This window comes from Podarcis liolepis (genome assembly GCF_965112155.1).
Source record: "Podarcis liolepis genome assembly, chromosome: 10".
In the NCBI taxonomy this organism is placed as follows: Eukaryota; Metazoa; Chordata; class Lepidosauria; order Squamata; family Lacertidae; genus Podarcis; species Podarcis liolepis.
Window position 1 is genome coordinate 34,156,976 of NC_139562.1, and position 22,222 is coordinate 34,179,197.

At 41.5% G+C, this 22,222-nt stretch overlaps 1 protein-coding gene across 3 annotated transcripts; it reads left to right on the plus strand.

The window, feature by feature from the left end:
* Positions 1–48: 48 nt before the first annotated feature.
* Positions 49–21,084, plus strand: LOC310687468 (sodium-coupled monocarboxylate transporter 1-like). 3 transcript variants are annotated; one of them, XM_083462535.1, is made up of 15 exons: positions 49–1,587; positions 3,455–3,520; positions 4,519–4,570; positions 6,069–6,136; positions 8,081–8,235; positions 9,055–9,195; positions 10,021–10,150; positions 11,294–11,382; positions 12,608–12,717; positions 15,338–15,405; positions 15,856–15,942; positions 16,709–16,896; positions 18,383–18,486; positions 20,232–20,317; positions 20,864–21,084. In XM_083462535.1, the coding sequence occupies exons 1-15, from the start codon at positions 1,117–1,119 to the stop codon at positions 20,966–20,968; spliced, it is 1,920 nt and encodes a 639-aa protein (XP_083318661.1). In that variant the 5' UTR covers positions 49–1,116; the 3' UTR covers positions 20,969–21,084. The 3 variants fall into 3 exon arrangements, with proteins under 3 accessions (XP_083318661.1, XP_083318662.1, XP_083318663.1); XM_083462536.1 differs by having other exon boundaries at positions 15,356–15,405; XM_083462537.1 differs by having other exon boundaries at positions 10,063–10,150.
* The last annotated feature ends 1,138 nt before the right edge of the window (positions 21,085–22,222 follow it).

Genomic DNA, 22,222 nt, shown 5'->3' on the forward strand with positions numbered 1-22,222 from the left:
CGTACTTGCTTTTAATAGGCACTGCCCTAAAAAAAAACACTTTTCCTAGTTTTACTTTTTGAAAATCTTTTTTTTTTATGGTCAGTGCTCTTCCCCCTTTCTTATTTTTCTCTTCCTAAAGGTTTCTAACTGACTGATCATTCTTGGAAAAGGCTCACATTTGCTGTGTTTCTTGGCCTTTGTTTTTGCTAGGAGTTGCTCGTACTACTTACAGCCCCCTTTCTAGCTTTTGTCTTACCTTGATTATTTCTTTCGACTCTATAGTTCAAAATGTCTTATTTGGGGATGCTATTAGAGAAAGCTTCTGACTCTAATATTTTTTGAAGCAGCAATTTTAGTTTCTGTAGCTTTCTTAAAATGTTCCACTGCAACCTAACTTACTTTGAAATACCCGTTGTTTGCTGCTTTAATTTTAATCCCCATTTTGATACTGTAACTTGTGCTGTTTGTTTTTCATCTGCTCCGAAGTGTTCTACTTGGCCTATTTCTAACAATTCACTTTCTAGTAAAGCTTCTACAGTGTTTAAAGAACCTTCTTCCTGTATTGTTAGCCCCACGTTTCCCCTCTTTTCCTTATCAAAGGTTGCTGACCCATGGCTTTTCACCACTGGCAGCCATTTTGCCTGCAGCCTCCTTCCCTGTCTCTCTCTAGGAAGTTTATTTTTACCTGTTTGAATTGTGTGGTCCCTTTTACTCTCTCCAGAAGCTTGATCATTTCCGCTTACTTTATCACTCTAGCTAGTGACCCACTTTCTTAAGCTTCCCCCTTTCTCTTAATTCCCCCCTCCCCGTCCAATTTGGGGGCCTTGTCTGTTTTGTTTTTTGTTTTTTTAAAAATATATACTAAAGTTTCCCATAAATATCTGGGTTGCAGTAGATCCATCTCCATTCAAGTTCTGGTGGGTTTGTTTGTTGTTATTGATGAGCAGGGAGCTCCAAACAAGTGCCACCTTTCCCCTAGTGTTAGGCTTAGATTTTGAGTTTGATTTAGGGTTGTGCTGGGGGGCTACTCTGAGGTAGGCCCTGTTGGATAGCATGAAGTTAGTGCATGGCAAACAGGACGGCATTACAGTCAGCCGTTGGGCTTAGAAGAGGTTTGTGGCTTTAAGGAACCCAATGCACCGTTGTTACCACGGTAACGAGATCCACAGCGCAGATGCTGATTTCTCCAACCCACTCTGCCTATCTGCTGCCTCCCATTTGAGCCCCATGATGGCGACGCCTTCCCCCCCACCGCTTCTTGACCCCGAAGTAATAGCTGAACGCTTTGGTTTCTATGATTATGTCGTCTTTATAGCCATGTTGGTCTTTTCTGCAATAATCGGCATTTTCTTTGCCGCCAAGGGAGTATACAAATCTCAGAATGACTATCTGATGGCTGGCCGCAGTCTAACTTGTTGGCCAGTTGCATTGTCCCTCACAGCCAGCTTTATGTCAGCGGTGACGGTGCTGGGGACCCCAGCTGAGATCTATCGCTTTGGGGTCGCTTTTAGTCTCTTCGTTTTCGCCTATACCATTATGGTGCTGATGTCTGCCGAAGTGTTCCTACCTGTCTACTACCGGCTGCATATCATCAGCACCTATGAGGTAAACAGACTTTTAGCATCTCCTCCCAGGACTGTATGAATAAAACCCTCCAGGTTAGCCTAACAACATACGATACCCGTAGTAAATATACCCCTAAGGCCTTTAAAAATAAATCAAGGGACTATCCAGCAAGTTACTAGTCAACGAAAAGAATTCAGAATTGGATCTGGCAAATCTCAATGGACAAGGTATAGTATTTCACAGAGAGAGCTCTGTTCCTGTTCCTGCCTACTAGGAGCCACAGCTTCAAAGCAGAGCCGCTGATGATGAACTGAGCATGGGGAACATGCGTTAAACCCTTGAAGTTGGTAGTATGGAAATGCTATTTCTTTCTTTTCCTCTGTTCCATCTGTTGTTTTTCTGGCACCACTTTCTTATATAAAAAGCAGTCATTTTCTCTAGCCATGAAGCCACTCCAGGATCATCTTTGAAACTCACTTAACTAGAACAGGAGCAGGGAACCTCCATCCTTTAAATCAAACTGTCATGTGACAAAGGTATTTGAGAGCAGAAGCAGTAAAGGAGTCTAGAAAGGTTGTGAAATGATGAAAAGCTGCAGAATGACTGCTCCCCACATTAAATGCCTTTTGCATGGTTGCGTGCAGTCCCCCGGATCTCAGTGCGGCTCCCGGTAGTTCGGGCTGGCTTCACCCTCCCCAGGCTGGCTACCTGGAGGTCTCTGCCTACCTCAGCCAATCGCCCAATCCTGCCTGGGGAGGTGTTGCCAGGTGATTGGCCAGGTAAGGGGAGGGACCGCCCTGCCCACACAACAGAAGGTGAATCTTACCTGTGAAGCGTCAGTTGGCTCCTGTGACTCATCTTGAGGATGACTCATTCTCTGTATAAATATTGTACAGTGGTACTTCGGGTTAAGTACTTAATTCGTTCCGGAGGTCCGTTCTTAACCTGAAACTGTTCTTAACCTGAAGCACCACTTTAGCTAATGGGGCCTCCTGCTGCTACTGCGCTGCCGGAGCACGATTTCTGTTCTCGTCCTGAAGCAAAGTTCTTAACCCGAGGTAATATTTCTGGGTTAGCGGAGTCTGTAACCTGAAGCGTATGTAACCTGAGGTACCACTGTATTTGCTTGCAGGCAGACTCAGTGTGGAGCCTAGAGAGTCTGTGTCTGTGTGGTGGAGCCTGTGCTCTGTGAAGCCTGTGCTCAATGGAAACTCTGTGTATGCTCTGAAGCTAGTTTAATCTTCTGTTTGCTATGCTGTTATTTGCAAACAAGTTTATTTTCACTCAGTAAAGCTTTTATTCTTTTACTGAATAATTTACGCTGTAAGTCACAAATTTGGCGCTCCAGGCCTCATTTGGGGAAGCCATGTCCACCCCCCCTACATCTAAGTCATATATTACATCAGGCATGGTGGGTGCATAAGGGTGGGGCATTAAACGAACTATCAGGAGCTTAAAATAAGCTCCTGGTGTTCCTTCACTAGAGCAAGATGTGCTTCCAACTGCCAATTGGCTGATGGGCAACAGGAGTGTATTTTGCTCAAGGAGGGGAAAGAACTGGTGCGGCTCTAAATACAACAGCAACTTATTGCAGATCCCGGAGGGTGTTTAACCCTCTTCTCTCATTCCCTTTCCCTGATCTGTAGTGCCTCCATTTAGCTATAGAGAAGCTCTCTCAGTAACTTTGCATAGAATGTCACTGATGAAGTCTGTTCATATAGATATTTACTCAGAAGTAAATTTCAGGGAGTTCACTGAGATCTCACTCCCGAGCAGCTGTGCATAGAACTGCAGTCTTAAGCCTCCCCCCTCAAAAAGAAATCGTGTCAGTCTTATTTCTACATATTAGCTAGATTCATATGACTTTGTATGTTTTGTATCTAAAAGCAATTTGTCTCTTTCGCAGTACTTGGAGCTTCGATACAATAAAAAAATGCGTCTGCTTGGAACAGTGATGTTTATGATTTTAACGGTATGTAAAGCAGAATTTTTTATTGATTATCCATACTAAGAACATAAGGGGATCCTGCTGGATAAGGCAAATGGGGCATCTAGTCCTTTTCTCACAGTGACCAGTCAGATGCCTATGGGAAGTCTGCAAGCAGGACCTCAGTTTAATAGCACTCTGCCTACTGGCTCTTCACAGCAGCTGGTATTCAGAGACATACTGCCTCTGAGAGTGGAGGTAGAACACAGCCATCGTGGATATTGGCAGGTGATAGCCTGATTCTCCATGAATTTGTCTCGCTGTCTTTAAAAGTCTTTGAAATTTAGTGGCCACCACTGTCTCCTGTAGGAGCGAGTTGCATAGTTTAACTATGCACTGCATTTTTGTGTGAATTTCCCCTACTATATACATTTTTGTAAGCAATTTCACCTGATTTTTCTTTGTTATTCTTGCTATCTGTTTTTTTTTACTGCGTTGGTTACCTATAAATATAATACATAAATAAAGAGTACAGAGACGGAGCAAAAGTGTCTTGCATTGCATGAACAAATACGACTAAGAACTGGACTCGCTCATTTTGTTTGCACGCTTATTTCAGTGATACCGGAGTTTTTGTTGGCAAAATGCTCACTTAAAACGGGTAATCATTATGTACTTTTCACAGTATACTGACAAATATTTTGAAATATCAGGTTGTTGTTGTTTTTACATACTACTTATGTTGCTCAGTTTGTTTCACGGTACTTAAATCAAACTGGTGCTTTTTCTCAAAGAACTGTGAGGTGGTAGTGTTTCAGCCACAATAGTAATGTTAGTATGTATGGTATGTATATGTTGTTGTTTGTGTTCTATGATTGGTTATGTTCTTCAACTCCCCTCTCATCTTTGCCTAAGCACTATGTGGGCTGTTGAATAGGACTTGATGCTTTTGTGCTTGCTCCTTGCAGGGAGGGCATCCCTGGTGTAGAACAAATAATTCTGAGAAAGAACATCTAACATGTGTGTTTATTTCATCTCCTCAGATATTATACACTGGAATTGTTATATATTCTCCATCCCTGGCTTTGAGTCAAGGTAATGTGAACACATCGTTTAAAACCATTAGCAAAGGACAAAAAACTAACGTTGACTTAGGTGGTTCACTTGTGTGAAATCTCCAGTACCTTTGTGAAAAGCTTGAGTCAAATTTTGCTTATTCTGTAGCATGTGAATAATAAGACAATGAAATCAATACACCTTATATAATATTTCAAATATATGTGGTAGTTGAAATAATAACTCTTATAGTTTGGCTGTTCATGAAATTCTTTTAATCATTTGCAGAGGCATTACCCTACTCCAGCTGGGTTAGGTCTCAGGCCCTGAGGTTGTCTGGAACAAGACTACACAACAGGTCACATTGCAGACTCAGGCCCGAAGCACAATAGCATTAAGCAAAGTCAAAGTGAAGCAGGGGTCAAGCACAAAGGTAGAGTCCCGAGTCAAACATAATCCAAAAGCACAGCTGTGAGGCAGAGGTCATCCACTAACAGATCAGCCAGAACTCAGGTTGCAGGAGTAATGAGCTGAAAGGCGTATGTTGTTTCAGCAAGTAGCAGACCTTAACTCCCAGCCTTTGCTGATCAACTACCTCAGCCTGAACTCCCTGGCACAGATGCTTTTGAGTGTGAGACCCTCTCTGGTACCTCTGCTGCTGGAGACCAACTCCAAGGGTCTTTCCAGGGCATTCCTTGGAGACAGGCCTGGTGAGATGTCTCCCTGGATTAGTAGGGTTGGGGTTGGAGGCTCTGTGAGGTCCCGTGGGTTTCCTGGCTCCGGGTCCCACTATTCAATGGGATTTACTTCCAGGTCAGTGTGTACAAGATTGCAGCTTTTAGTCTTTTTGTAATGTGAGAGAAGGGAGAAGAATTAAGGAGAGTCTCACTGATAAGGGCATTCTATAATCTCACCAGGGTCAGATTTGAGGAGACCCAGATTTGAGGAGACCCCCCAATGCAGTCACACCTTTTTCCTCCAAGGAAAGACAGGAGATGGAGCAGGGCATAGTGGCAGGCAGACACTGCAAGTGAGAGTCAAATTTGACTCCTACTAAAAAGTGGCACAGCCGCTCTCCCTCTGCTAAAGTGCTGCTTGAGGTCCTAGTGAGGAGAGCAGAAAAAGCATCACAGCTGCCAGTAAGAGATCCTCCTGAGCTATTAGGACCCTCAACACAATACCTGGCCTGGCCAACTACAAGCACTAGACTGAATGTCATCACCTAGTAGGAATTTTCCCTTATGGTCACCTGCATCACCTATTTAGGGGAAACCTGGAGAAGGGCCTCCTAATGATGATCTTAAGGTATGGCAGGTATGTCCTTCCACAGTTCAAGTATGCTTGCTACTCACCATCCAAGTAGTATTTACATTTCTTGTTTATAGCAAACTTTAAATTCATAAATGTCATGAAGATTTTTATGTGCACTTGTTTTGTCTTCTTTGCATTAATAAATAAATAAATAAATAAATAATGTTTTACCACATATCCCTAGAAATGTTTCAAAGAATATTTATGTATTTTCCCTCCCTTTCAGTTACAGGATTTCAGTTGTGGGGGTCTGTTATTTCAACTGGAATAGTCTGCACTTTCTATTGCACTCTGGTATGTGAACAGTTCACTTTAATAAACATTGTGGTTCCTGGATGTTCCTGTAAGTTTTATAAATCAACAAATCGATCCCAACTTTTACTTTCAGATTTGGTATAGGATTCTATTTTTCATGATCTATGTATTTATGTTATATCAGCCTTGCATTCAACCTTGCCTAGAGGCCTTGGGTACAATGAATTCCTTGCAGTGATTTGCTCCACCCCCCTTCTACCATTATTCTTGCTAGAAGACACATTTTTTACCTTCTCGTCAGTGCTGGTCACTGAGATAAGAGCATACAAGTGATTTCCAGGAGGTCTCCCCTATCCAAGTGCTGACCAGGTCCAAATTTTCAGCAAGGTTGTAGCTTCATGTGACTTTACACCACATCATGAGTCTAAATTTTCTTAGCAGGCTTGTAAAATAACGTTGGAGGCTAGTAAGTATTCTGGGCTTATCTACAAAGCTATGCTACTAACACATACAGTACTGGTTTTATAATATTGTAAAGTTCATGTTTTCCAGAAAAAAATGCTTAAAAGCTTTGTTTGGTGAGATGCTGTGAATTTTCTGTTCAACATCTCTAGCTCCATGTCACAGCAATGTAGTGTGGCTATATCATGGCATCAGTTACATAGATGTCTAATATGTGAATCTCTGGATGTTTCTAGAAGGATGCTTAATATTGCAAGTGGGTTGCTGGCGACAGGGTTGGGTTGTTGTTTTTTAACTTCAAAAATTTTCCATGGAAGGGGTAAATCTGGATTAAATGGGGAAGGAATACAGACTGACATTTTGATGCCAACAAAGTTCTGTGGTTGCTTTAGGAAACTTCCATGCACGAGGACCCCACAATAAACACCTGTGTACAAATATTCCATTTCCTAGATTAAACTGAAGGAAAGAGAAGGAAATCTAGTTCCTGGATCTGGTTTAAAAAGTTAAGAAACGCATTGTGTAACTGGGTAAAAAAAGGATCATTTTTCAGTGCTTTAGAGTTAAGATGGAAAATTTATCTTGCCCTCCCATCCTATATTAGTTCTATGCTGTCAGAAAGGAATCTTACATATAATTTAGAATATGTTTCTTTTCATATTCTTTTCAAATTGAATCTCAGCCAATGGCTGAGATTGTTTGATTTTCAGCTGAAATACAAGCAAAGTTCAGCACTTCTTAAAACTTCCTTTTCTGAGGGCAAATAAATGTTTAAGCTTAAGCTTAAACATTTAAGAAGAGTTTGGATTTGATATCCCACTTTATCACTACCCAAAGGAGTCTCAAAGCGGCCAACAATCTCCTTTCCCTTCCTCCCCCACAACAAACACTCTGTGAGGTGAGTGGGGCTGAGAGACTTCAGAGAAGTGTGACTGGCCCAAGGTCACCCAGCAGCTGCATGTGGAGGCGTGCAGACGCAAACTCGGTTCCCCAGATTACGAGTCTACCACTCTTAACCACTACACCACACTGGCTCTCTTTAAACATGCTTAAGCTTAACAACTTTAAAAGAGAACAATTAAAATTTATTGAGCAAGGACACCCGTGATGTTTGTATATTGATTGATTGTATTCAAATGAATCCCAAAGCGGCTTACAAACAATAAATACAGTGGTACCTTGAGTTACAAACACCTCAGGCTACAAACGCTCCAGGTTACAAATGCCGCTAACCTTGAAGAGTTACCTCGAGTTGAGAACTTTGCCCCAGGATGAGAATGGAAATTGTGTGCTGGCGGCGCAGCAGCGGCAAGAGGCCCCATTAGCGAAAGCACGCCTCTAGTTAAGAACAGTTTCAGGTTAAGAACGGACCTCCGGAACGAATTAAGTAACTAGAGGTACCACTGTAACAGTAACATAATGCAGCATGATAGAACATCTGTGCGCAAATATATGTGCATATATCTATACAGACAGAACTGACTTTTTTTAACATATACTGCATCTGCTTTTCCTGTATAGGGTGGCCTAAAAGCAGTGGTTTGGACGGATGTTTTCCAGTTTATACTGATGATAAGTGGGTTTCTAGCCGTGATTTTTCGAACTTTAGTAATTAAAGGAGGATTTACTGCTATTATGGATGATGCTCGTCATGGAGGAAGACTAAGACTCTGGGAGTAAGTGTTTCCTTAGTACAGTGGCGCAGTGTGGGTTGTCAGCACCCGGGGCAAGGCAAGTAATTTGTGCCCCCTAACCCGTGGATTTGCACCCCCTAACCCGTGGATTTGCGCCCCCTAACCCTAACCCCCAGATGTTGCGCCCGGTGCGGCCGGCCCCCCTGCACCCCCCACGCTACGCCACTGCCTTAGTATGCTACCCAGGACATTCTTAAAGGTTTTGAAAAGTTTGGGAACTTACATTTCAGTGGGTGGACAACTCAAGAGAAAGTAACTCCCTTGATAAAATATTGATCTCTGAGTGGTATTAGAACAGCAAATTAATGGTAAAGCTTATAAAAGTGAAATGCATACTTGCTTAAGACTTCAGTCCTATTGGATTGGTGATGGGGGAACTGAAGACCATTCATCCTGCCTTGTGCTCCTGCTCTTGTTGATAGAGCAGGAGTGAGGGTGGAGGTGCATATTTGGAATCTTCTATCCTATTTCCACTTTTTTGGGGGGGAAACCTGTATCCTTCCCGTTGTTCCTAATGGCAGGAAAATAAAAGGAATTGATTTATTCCAGCTCCCGGGTTGGCATAAATCTCTCCTTATTTGCAATCATGTCAATGGACTGGGAAGGCTATGGCCCTCCCACAGCAAACCCACCCCCTTCTGGCTATATTGATGTCAGAGCTCTGAAATCAGTAGAGCACAGGCTATCAAGTAGAGGAATTTCATTCAAAGTTCTAACATTCCCCCTTTCCTCCACTGAATTCTTCATTTTTTCCCCATGTCAGAACTTGCACATTACTTTTATATGCCTTTTTCCTCTTAGCTTTAACCTAAGCCCTCTGCAAAGGCATACTGTGTGGACAGTTACCATTGGCGGCAGTTTCACTTGGCTTGGCATATATGGAGTAAATCAGTCTCAGGTTCAACGGTACCTTGCTTGCAAATCAAGACTTCATGCAAAACTGTAAGACTACATATTGTAAATCCATTCTTTCAGTCCAAATATTCTCAGGGGCACTAGCGGATTCCTCATGTGCTCCTGCCTGTGAGGATTGTTTGATCTGTGTTTCAACTTATGGGTGCTGGATATGTGATTTATTTCCCAAGCAATATCTTTTTTTTTTGCATGGACCTCACCCAGAAAAGTGATCATAGAACCTTAGAGTTGGAAGAGTTCCAAGGGCCAATCTAGTTCAAGCCCTTGCAATGCAGGAATCCTATCAAAAGCATCCATGACAGATGGTTACCCAACCTCTGCTTAAAAATCTCCAAGGAAGGGGAGTCCACCGCCTCTTGTGGGAATCTGTTCCACTGTTGATCAGCTCTTACTGATTTGCAAACAGAAGCTGGTTTCCGGTTATGGAAAGTGATTATTGAGTACTTTGCCATTTTGCTGAATCTGCTTTGCTGAGTCTATTAAGGTGTACTAAGTTGCATATTTGCTAAAAGCCTCTTAAAGTTATTTAAGTTTCTACTTTGCAAAATGATAAAGTGAAATTAGATATCAGTGTTTGGTTTAGCAATAAACTGTAGTCTTGCCAATCCATGAAATACCTTCTAAATTAGGAAGAGAATTTCGAAGGTAGTCCTACTGGATACAGCGAAGTTCTCCAAACATTTGGTGGTGTGCATTAATTTGTAGGGATTACCTTGTGCCTTAGGCATGATGTATTTGCAGCTGTGTTCATAGTATCGTAGAGCTGGAAGGGACCCCAGTGAACCTCTGTTTTCATATAATTTCAGCAAGAACAATGCTTCTTTAACCTACTTTTCTAACATTTTCTTACAGCTCTCTTTATTTAAATCTTATGGGACTTTGTCTAACTCTTAGTTCTGCAGTATTCAGTGGACTCTCAATGTACTCCATATACAAGGATTGTGATCCATGGACTTCAGGCTTTGTGGCAGCACCAGATCAGGTTTAGTATTACTGTCAAGTGAAAGAGAATAGATCAGACTCATATTTATCTTCCATGTAACTAAGTTTTAAGAAGGCCTTTTGGAAAGATAACATAATTAGCAAGTTATGATTGTGAGGGACAAGGAAAACTGCCACTTTACTTGAAATAATAGACAGATATAATAAAATCATGAAGCAAGGAACCCTCTCATTCCCAAACAGAGCAGGAATTTCAAATATGCGTCTTCTGTAGAAAGAAATAATATATGTTTATGCAGCCAGGTTGGTTCAGTACAATTACTTGCCTATTTGGCTTGCGAGGCATCTACTCATGGACCTGGTCTCTCCTATTTGTCCAAAGCAGGGATATGTGATCAGATTTTTTTCTGTAACTTTCCCCTCTGCTGCCTCTTCCTCCAGTTCAAATATGTCTCTCACTTCTCCTTATTACTCTGCTTTGAGCTCATACCTGTTTCTCCTTGTACTTTTTCTCCCAGTTCACCTGTGTTTTTCCTTCTTCCTTGCTTTCTACATGCTCTCCACAACTCCTCTGGTCCCTTCTTTATCTTTAGTGCTTGAATTCACTCGGTGGTCTTGCCTCCCTCACTTCTTTCAGCTGCAAGTGATCACATCCCTTTTAAAATGGGCTTCTAAGCCCACGGAGAAAACTAGGAAGCCTTTCAAGTGGTCTGTATGCCAGCCCCACCAAGCTTTTTCAATGCCTGGGCCACTCCAGCTGTGTGTCAGTCCTCCATGTTATGGCAGAGAATATGCTGATTTACAGTGCCACACCCTGTAAATCTCAGCCACAGTAGTGTTTGGGTAGGAAGCACCCAAAATGCCAAGGTGTCCTCTGTGTTTGGTAGCCAGTGTACATTTTGCCCTGAAGCTACCACCTTTCTCAAAGGGTTTACATGGAACTTAGCTGGAGTAACAAATCGTTCTCAGCAAACAAAGGGTACTTCTCCCAACCTAGTGTGCTATGTTTAATAATCAATGGAGTGTGTGTGTGTGTGTGTGTGTGTGTGTGTGTGTTCAGTGTTACAAGGACATGCACAAACCTCAATAATTTCAAGTTAGATTTTTATTTCAAACCATGATTGAGTTTCTAAACTTCAAATCAAAAAAGTTTACTATTTCTCAATGGTGAATTTTTTTCCAGCTCATGCCGTATTTTGTGTTGGAGATTTTGGGTGACTATCCAGGAGTTCCAGGACTTTTTGTGGCTGGGACCTACAGTGGGACATTAAGGTGAGTTTCAGTGGAACATCCAAGTCATTTTTAAGCAACCCTAGGTCTAGATTCTAGAAAGTTACTGGCGACTTTCAGCCAATTTTTTTAAATGATAAATCAATGTCTCTCTGGCCAAACCAAGCATTATGCTGAACACACAGTTTAATATTGCATTTGAAAAAAATATATTCAATAGCAGTTGTGAAGGGAGCTCAAGTGGAACCGTAAGAAGTGAGTTTAACCCTTTGCCTCAGTACTGCAGGCCTGATTAAAATCTGCTATTTGGCACCAGAGGAAAGCTGATTGACCTTCCTCACAGTTGCTGTTTAAAGTTAAAACAGCAAAACGTTCATTAATGCAAAACGAGCCAAAGATCCCTCTAGTCCAGCATCCTGACTTAAAGTAGCCAGCCACATATCTAATGGGAAACAAGCAGACAGGACCTGAGTGCAACAGGACCTGTGGTTTCCAGCACCTCCTCCAATGGTGGAAGTAGAATGTAGCTGTCGAGGTCAGTAGCCATAAACAGTCATATCCCCCGTTAGTCCAGTCCCCTGTTAAAGTCATCCAAGTTGGTGGCCTTCGCTCCATCAGGTGGTAGTGAATTTCATAGTTTCACTTTTGTCTGTCCTGAATCGTTCAACATTCAGCTTCATTGGATGGCAAAAATGGATAGTATCATGATATAACATGCAGTGTGACTCTCAGTCATATGTATAGTGGTACCTGTGGTTAAGAACCTAATAGTTAAGAACTTAAGCTCCCACCACCTACCGGAAAGGGCACCGCTGTTCCAGTTCCTTTGTGGAGCCTCTGCCATCCCGTAACACCGCCACACCAAGACGGGTGAGCGGACTTAGTTGCCTCATCACAGCCTCACTGGCACTGTGGTGCTTTTGGGCATATTAGCTCTGTGACTTGGCACGAGTACCTTGTCATGGATTGTTACTGCAAATGACCAGCTCACCAAGTGGTTAATGTAGGAAAGTCTTACCACTTTTAGCACACATCGGGCTCAGTGGCAGGAAAAGCTCTCATCAAGCTTTCATAAATACAGATGACAGACTGAGAATACGATGAAAAGCCATTACCACTTTGTGAATTGTATTGGGACAATGTTTCTGTCGCAGCTCAAGTTTTGTTCCTCCCCACCCCTGCTCCCAAAATTGTATCAGTTTTAAAATATTTGTGCAACCGCAACACAAATGCAAACCTCATAAAATTTTAATTTTATATTCTTTAGTACAGTGTCATCCAGCATCAATGCATTAGCTGCTGTAACAATTGAAGACCTCATTAGACCTCATTTTAAGATGTCTAACACAAGCATGTCATGGATTTCCATAGGAATGAGTAAGTTTGTATGTGATATTTTATGTTTTTAAATTAAAAAATCCCATTTTTTTCTCATTAATTGTAGAAGTTAAGATATATTAAAAAATCTGAGTGAGGCTTAGACATAATAAAACTGTTTGTAAATGCCGCTGTCTCATTGCTATATAGGATTATGCCTTGTATATAGAATAAAACACTAAAATCCAAATGGAAAAATGACTTCAAATGTGTAATAAAGGAAACTCACTGGACAGCTATGTGGAATAAGCCACCCTTTGTTTCTGGTTTGGACATCGTGTCAGGGCAGACTTTGCCTTACTTACCAACACCATGACAGGACCAGTGGAGGAACAGAGTGGAGCAAGAACTTAGTGTGTGCCAGCATGCTGCATGTTAAACCATAGTTTTGTAAATCTATAGTTCAATGTGACAAGTGAAATGGGTCTGTGTCTTCCATCTGCTCTTTGTAGGCTTGTTTACATACAATTTTGCACAGTGATTGTTTAGAGCAGAGATAAGTGGCCTATGGCCCTTCAGATGTTGTTTAACTCCAACTCCCATCAGTCCCAGAAAACATGACCAGTAATTAGGGTCACTGTCTCTTTGAGCTCTTGCCGTCGGGACAGAGATACAGGACGATGAAGACAAGAACGAGCTGTCTTAAGAACAGCTTCTTCTCCAGAGCGATCTCGGCCCTGAATGGGAAGCCCGGACTTTGAAAGTCATCTAACCTCCCTTGCTGTATTATACTGTATTGTTTAATTAGTGTTTTTATGGAGCAGTCAAGTAATTTCGTTGTCCCCGAAGGGGGCAATGACAATAAAGATATTATTATTATTATTATTATTATTATTATTATTATTATTATTATTATTATTATTATTGAGAGCTATAGTCCCACAACATTCGGAGGGCCACAGGTTCCCCACCCTGATTGTTTTACATATATTTTTTATATTTAAGATAGTGGTGAGTTTTGGGCCTAGGTCTCCTAAACCTCTTACATCTCTAACTGTTAAGCCACTCTGGCTCTCCACTATAATTTACTTTAGACAGTACAGTATCATGACAGTTGCATCAGGAAGTCTCAAGGAGCCAGACAGAAATACTGTACAAAAAGCAACTGATTAGAATTATGGACCTGCATCAGTCGCAAACTGTATACAATGAAACATGTACAGTAAGGGTCAAGGGTTGCATTGATCCGCGACCAACCTCCAGGGCTTGCCTGTTGAAGTGGGTATTGTAAAAGTGGCCTTGGCCCCAATGAATAGAGGATCTGTTGGCTTGAGAATGAGAAGTTACATTGGCTGCTGTGCTCCATTATTCTTCACCAGCATTTGACTCCACCTCTCTATTGTGGTAACCCACTGAGCCACTTGGGCTTGCTGATCAGAAGGTTGGCGGTTCAAATCCCCGCAACGGGGTGAGCTCCCATTCCTCTGTCCCAGCTCCTGTCAACCTAGCAGTTCAAAAGCTGCGGTGGGAAGGTAAACAGCATTTCCATGCACATCTGGTTTCTGTCACGGTGTTCCGTTGCTCAAGAAGCAGTTTAGTCATGCTGGCCATATGACCTGGAAAGCTGTGGACAAACGCCAGCTTCCTCAGCCTAAAATGCAAGATGAGCACCGCAATCCCATAGTCACCTTTGACTGGACTTAACCGTCCAGCGGTCCTTTACCTTTTTACCCAGTGTTACAATTCTGAAGTGCAGACACTCTTCATGACAAGCCCCCACAGTCAGACCACCATAGCCATACCCCTTCTCAGATTACACAGCAGAAATGCAATTTCAACCGATGCAGACATTATTGCTTTAGTACCAGACCAACCTGTCCCTCTGATTTGCAGAACATTTAGCCTTATGAAGAATTCTGGTGGTTGTGGGCTCCAAAAGTTGACCAAAGAAAAGGACTTTATAACTTTTCAAAATAGAAGTGGCAGCTGACATGCTACTGCAACCTACCTCTTTCTCTGCTTAGGTCACACAGTGGTTTCTCTCTGATAAAAGCTTATTTATTTGGCATGCAGAGGATAGGCCCCAAGAGATTATGTCATTGTTTCTGCTGTGAAATGTGGTAGAGCTTTGTCCCAGCCCATCTACTTGTTTGCCCTATACTCTCTGTTGGTGCCTGTGCTGCCTACAGCTTCATGCGATGCCTGTGGAAAATGTATGATCACTACCTGTTGTATTTCCACTGCAGCTATGGGGCTGCACAGGGCCACCTGATGCTCAGAAAAAAGGAGTCCACCTAAAATTGCCAGTACAGCAGCCAAAATGCTGGGCCATAATTAGACTGCAAGTTAGCCATACCCAATGTGAAGTAAATTATTATCATCCATTATAACATAGGATATAACATAGGATTTCCATTTTTATGCATGATAATCATATAATTAAACCAGTATCTAACATTTTTTGTTGGCGTTTTTTTTTTTTTAAAAAAAAAACATATTCACTTCCTCCAAGGGAGTAAAATTTTGTTGGTTTTGGTAATTCCTAGTGGCAAACTCTGATATACTCACTGTCTTTGATTTCTTTATTAGAAGGCAGAACGTCTTAAATAAATCTTAAACTTATCAGTCTGTTACATATATGAATAAACCATATAAACTCTGCATAAATTTATTCATTTAGACCTGCTTTTTGGTGCAGTGTGCCTTGCCATGGCTGGCGTGGCATCCAAGATGGGGGGTTTGTTACAGGTAAGCATTTAACGGTTATTCTTAGACTTCTAGTTTTTAGAAGAATTTGCTTAGATTTTGTGAATCTAATTCTATATTCTATATTCCTCATTAAGTGCTCTGCTGGCAAGTTCAGTGGCTAAGGGGTTGCGTTCTGACTCTCAGAGGAAGGAAGGGGGGGGCAGTGGCCTGAGCTAAGCACCTGCACGGCCAAAACTGTCAGCAGAGCTGCTGGTTTCAAAACAGTGAGAAAAGGGGGGGGGAGGAGTGTCGCTGCTGATCTGTCAAACTTCGCCATCACCTGAAATGGCAGGTTTCTTGGAGCTGTATCTTTTTGAAGGGCCTCTCCTAAAAAGCCCTTCCATAGTCAAATGAACTTCAAAGCAGGGTGAAAGAAAAACAGAACTTATACTTTTTGTTTTTGCTAGTCCCTGTATTTACTAACCACCTTGATTTTGTTCCATCCTTCAGGCTGCCCTCAGTATTTTTGGAATACTTGGTGGACCTCTTTTGGGAATATTTTCTTTGGGCATCCTTTTACCTTTTGCAAATCCTACAGTAAGTAATTCTTTTGTCTTCTGCTTGTTAATATGCAATGGTATAAGAGAGCTCATTTTATACTTTGATATTTTAGCAGTCCACAGAGTATTTATAGTGCCTTCATTATTTAGTAACTTTATACGCACACATGATTTGTTCACGCATAATGCAAAGCTATGGTTTTGCATTCTGTCAACAGGCATTCAGGAGCACAGTGCTCATTCACTCTCCTCCTCTTGTCTTCTGGTTTGTAATGATTCCTTGCTGCCTACCCTACTTTGAGACAAACCATTGCTTGCCATTTTGTCTTATGGTTTGGCATGAATGAGGATAGGAGACAGGAAACGGTTGTACTCTAGGGAAGAGACAGTCTGTAAGCCTAGTTTCCTGACTTCATGAATAATGGTTTGAGGTGATGTCTTAACCACCCCAGAATAAAAAAAAGTGAAATGAATGCTGTCATCCCCCTGATCAAAATGCTGATGGAGATATTGAGATGAAGAATGAAATGAAGCATTCGAAAGAGGAAATAGAGTTAATGTCCTATTTCAACTACCCTTACATAGTCTGGCTACATATGTGTTACAGTCATGGCAAAGAAATAACAAAATTCTTTAAATCCTAAGTGACTGTAGCAGAATGAGTTTAAAAAACGGGTGCCCAAACACTAGCCTCCAGGAATCCTGTATTTGATTTTAAATATTAGAGTCAGAACCCTTTTTGAAAGGATTTGTCCCCATTGTTCATGTTGAGTTTACATTGTGTGTAATTTTCTACTTCTCAGGGTGCATTTTCAGGTCTCATGTGTGGATTTATTGTTACATTATGGGTTGGATTTGGGGCTATCAAGTACCCTCCCTCTCGCGACAAAACATTGCCGTTACACCTTTCAACAGCAGGCTGTCGGAAATACAATGTTACTCTCACCACACCATTAACTACTACTACTGTGCATACTACACCTGCTCAAAGGTATGCATAAGACTTCAATTATATGTTAAATATGGTTGAATGATGTTTCATATTTGGATTTATTTTTTTTACACAGAGTGTTTTATCAAGCTCTTGTTGGCGTCTTAGGACTTCCTTTGGGAAAGCAAAAGCATCAAATGTGAAATGAAATGATACACTGAATGTGGGACTATATTCTAATTAAACAATGAGGGCTTATTTGCTGGAATAATGTCCCTTTGTCCACCGGCATATTAATGCTTTAAGATTATCTTCAAAATAACTAGAGTTTAACCAAATTTACTTGAGGCTTTTTTTGTCTGTCTGGAGGCTTTTGCTAATCAGTTTCATTAGATGATGTCAAGTTTGGGTTATTTATTTATTTTCGTTATTATTTATTAAATTTATATCCTTTGCTTCCACTCAAAGGTGTGTTTGTTACCCATAGAACAGAAAATTAAAGCGTTGTGCCAGAATCTGTACTATCTCTTTAAGACTGCATGCTGACTGTTCAGTCCTATATATGTCTGTGCAGAATGACCGCTCCACGCTTAAAACGGGGGGCGCCCTTTGCGTGGACACGCGCAGCCCCTAGATCTGGAGCGGCTCCAACAGCATAGGCTTGGTTTGACTTCCCTCAGGTGGGATACCTGGAGGTCTTCGCTTACCTCAGTCAGTTGTCCAATCCCACCTGGGGGAAGCGTTGCCAAGGAGACCAGGCCAGGTAGGGGAGGGATTACCTGCCCACACAATAGAGGGAGGATCTTACCTGGGAATCCTCACTTGGCTCCAGAGCTTCTCCCACCCTACCCACCCTCAGTTAATGTCTTATTTGCAGGTTAACTTTTCTTCACAGGTTTTTCAGGTTAACTTTTCTTCACAGGTATGCGGGCGCTGCTACGTTAAGGTCGCTGTTAAAGGGCCGGAAAGGAATTTCCCTGCATTGGCAGGTTTCGCCTTTCACGTAGCAAAATGTCACAACTTTGGCTGTATCAGGCCTTGGGCGGAATCCTTTAGTCCATCTTCCTCTTTGCGGCAGCGATACCAGGGTTCCCCGTTAAAGGGCTTTCTGAAGGGAGGCTTTGACCGTACGCCAAAAGGTCGTCATTGCTCTCCCCTGCAGCGGCGGCGTAACAGGGGCGGCTATCTCTGCTTGAACATATGTTCTCCAGAGCCGGCCCATCCCCCCCCCCACTGGATAACCCTGATGCTCCCTAGGTCCCCGGCTGGGGACTGGGGAGGGAGAACGCCCAATGCCTGAGCCAAGGTCTACCCACATTTGAAAGTTAATAAAGTTGTGGCCAATTTAATCCCATAGGGACCGCGCGGGATCTGGGGACTCTGCCTGTCCACACAAATAAGTCCTACTGAGTTCAGTGGGGCTTACTCTCCAGTAAGTGTATACAGGATTGCAGCCTTTGTCAGTTTAAATTACAGTATGCTTAAGTTAATTTTTGGATATCAATACAGCATAATTTTGGAAGGAAATGTTTTTTCCCCTTTTCAGATCTTTTCTTCAGGAGTATTGGTACTCGCTGTCCTATCTGTACTTTAGCACATTAGGAACTTTGATCACATTCATTGTGGGAGCCATCGTAAGTGCAATGACAGGTAATATTTTTCTAGTTTTGCTTAAGCTTTGATTAAAGCATAGAAATCTGCAGTCTGAAGCTCATTTGAATTTGTATTGCTATATATCTTTAATGAAGCAAAACATGCATGTAAAGTAGTATTCAGGGAGCTGCATCCATGATAACGTGTTCAAAATTTATCCTGACCCAAGTGTAGTCAAAATATTTTGATTATTTTGAAAACAGGACTGTTAAGAAGTTACCCATTGGAATGGAGATCATATTTGAACAGATGATTTAGTTCCTGGGAGTGTACTGTATGTCCCTTTCTGGAGCTCTCATCTTGGAGAGGTAGATCTGATGTCAAACGCCACCTCCTCACCATTATGGAAGCTTCTATGACCCTTCCTCTACTAATGCCATCATTTGAGCTTTGACATCATTCAGGCCAAAAAATAGGCATGTTGACCCAAGAAAATGGAATGTTGTTTCTTACCATTCTTTACCCAGGGGAAGGGGGAGCAGCTCCTCCCTCTAGCTCCAATACAGTGGTACCTCAGGTTACAGACGCTTCAGGTTACAGACTCCGCTAACCCAGAAATAGTACCTTGGGTTAAGAACTTTGCTTCAGGATGAGAACAGAAATCGTGCTCTGGCGGCGCGGCGGCAGCGGGAGGCCCCATTAGCTAAACCTGGTACCTCAGGTTAAGAACAGTTTCAGGTTAAGAACGGACCTCGAGAACGAATTAAGTTCTTAACCCGAAGTACCACTGCACAAAGGACTAAGCAGATTTCTTAAGATATACTTTGTTGTGAGAGGGAGCATCGCAAGATGCAGCACAGTGACAAACCCCAATAATTCTCAATAAGAAATTGAGGAAACATAAAAGACACACCTGAATGTTCACCTCAGAAGTCAACAGATGAACTGCTTCTGTTTCTATCTCAGACTCCTTTAGAATTGCTAAGTTAACAGCAGATTTTCAAAGCTGGGTTCTAAGACCTCGGAGGTGAGCAACTTCCATGAGGTACACAAATATGGTATGGGGGAAAATAAAACTAGGAAGAAAGGAAAAACAAACAATGAATTTCCCATAAAGCTCACCATCGCCATTTTGTGTCATATTATATATTGCACTTAAAGCGTTAGCTGAGTCCATGTTACTAGTATGACATAGTAGAAAGAATGATGGGGCAAGGTAGGGTAAGGGAGTAAGGACTCAGTGGGCAGGCTGAAGCCCACCTGAAAGTAGTTCCAGGCCCACTGGTTGGTTCCAGCTCACTCTTTGAGCAACACTGTTCTAGCATGTTAGTCCTGGAAACCTAGTAGTGCAAGTAAATAAATAGGTACGCTGTGGTGGGTAGGTAAATTGCGTTCCTGTGCGCTCTGGCTTCTGTCACAGTGTCCCATTGCACCAGAAGTGGTTTAGTCATGCTGGCCACATGACCCGGAAAGCTGTGGACAAACGGCAGCTTCCTCAGCCTGAAAAGCGAGATGAGCGCTGAGCCCCATAGCCTCCTTTGATTGGACTTAACCATCCAGGAGTCCTTTACTTGGAAACAAGTTTATCATATCTGACATATGGCAAGGAGATAGCTTTGGAAATAATCTTCTTTGCCTCACATGACATAAGATTGCTGAGTAGCTATAGAGCAATTTCTAAATTCCATCTTTCCATCTAAATTCCATTCTCTCCAGAGGGGAGTGAGCATGAGTGGGTCATATCTGTGCTGGAACTGAATTGCCTTGTGTGAGATCATGTTGTTAATCCAACTATCTTCTAGGAGGATTTCAGCAAACCGTGGAAAGCAGACTTCTCTTTGGCAAAGAAGACTTTATAGGCAACTTTGTGTTTTGGAAATCTAAGTGGGTAAGTATGCTTTTGTAAGTCTTTCTCATATGTATTTCATAGGCAGATAGTGTCTACCCATCTACATATCCTGTTTGTATTCAGAACCTAATCTCAGACATTTTGTGAAGCATGCTTATAGTAGAAGCATGAAACATATTGCCCTCTGCCAAAAAAAATCCTCATATGAAGTACCAGCTCCATCAAAATATATTCCTGTTTGCTCGTCACCCTTTAATATGTACTTCCTTGCTCTACTTCATGGCATGAGTAGATAGGATCTAACGGCAGGTGCCAAATGTACACACACAAGAGCTGTATGTAGCTTTTGCCTACACAATGCTTTTGAATGTGCAAGATCTAATCTAGAGTGTAATCTAAGAAGTCTTATTTTAACATACACACACCATTTACTGGAGTGGAGTCAAGCAAGGTTATACACGTTGGCCTCAGATTTTACACTTAAGACCACTGAAATTAGAAATTGACTCTGCACTGGACTATGGTTATAAAGAGAAAACTAGGATTTTTCTTATACATGTGAATTTATGACCATTACATTTTCAGGTACAGTTGTATGAAAAGCTTCATCCAAAGGTTAATCCAGAGGAGACAGTGGTTTCTGAAGGTGCTGTAGAAGGTACCACGGATGACACGGAAGGGGGAAAATAGAGGTGCACAACAATTAATGCAGTGGACTACCAAGTCCAGCAATGTTTCATTTTATTCATTGTATTTAAAAATGGAAATTTTGGTGTGTGTTTTTTCAATAAATCTGTATTGAAGCAGTAGTCGGTTTGTTAACCAAAGTATAAGCAAACTGACTCAGTTTTGGGTAAACGAGAGCCTATGAAAAAGTAACAATCTGATTAAAATTGAGTATAAATCAAAATTTGAAGTGCAGTATATAGAGACCTGCCTCACTCATTGAAGAACTTTAATTATAGTTCTGTTTGACTGGTTGGAAATCCTGTGTACAAGATAGCTCTTCTACATTTTATTTATACCAAGGGATTACAATGAACACTTCATTATGGCCATAAGACCTGTTTAGGTTAAAACATGGAATAGAGTAACAGGACACAAAAGATACAATTTCTCTAATTAAACTAATACAGGCAATCAGTTGATCTCTTATGTGCATGGAAATTAGGAAGAAAAATAGCCATCTGGTCTGTGATATATTAAACTTGATCTGATAAACAAGGCATTACCAATCTTTTATCTTGATGCCCTGACAAACAAACAAAACTGCCCTGGAGTATGGCTGTCGGCAAAACATTTTGAATACTGCAGGTATGAATGCTCTTATGAGCCTGTATATTCTTTACAGAAATAGCATAAGGTGAAGTAGCATAACTATGGGGGAACAAGTTCTATTAGCCAGAGAGTATAGATTTTGTCTTTCAATATCATATAAATGTTGGGTCAGAACCCTGAAAGTTTATTGTTGATCTAGCATTAGAAGTGATTCAGACAAAACAGCCGTTGAAGTATTTTTATATAAAATTATATAGGACCGTTGTCTAAAATATTAATCTGTTAGCATAGATATGAATGAAGAAAAATGAAGACGTAACACATATTTTAGTATTTGGACTTACACTGGTTCCCACAAATACTACACCAATTTCCAGACACATGTTTGCATATCCTACCCAGTTAGGTACCCCCAGAATATAATGTAAGAAAAATGCCTGGTGCAGAATTAGACATCTCAATCTATAAGGATACCATATAGTAACTGTGAAGAATACTGCGGTCACCTTGAAGATTTTTTGAATATACAAATCACATATAAGAAACAATATTCCTTGAAAGAGCATGAAAAGTCCCTTTCAGGTCATTAAACACTGTAGCAGTTTCCCTCTGCTTGTGTTAATACAGTTGTTGGGTCAGCAGGACAGACAGATAGTTGCTCAGTGG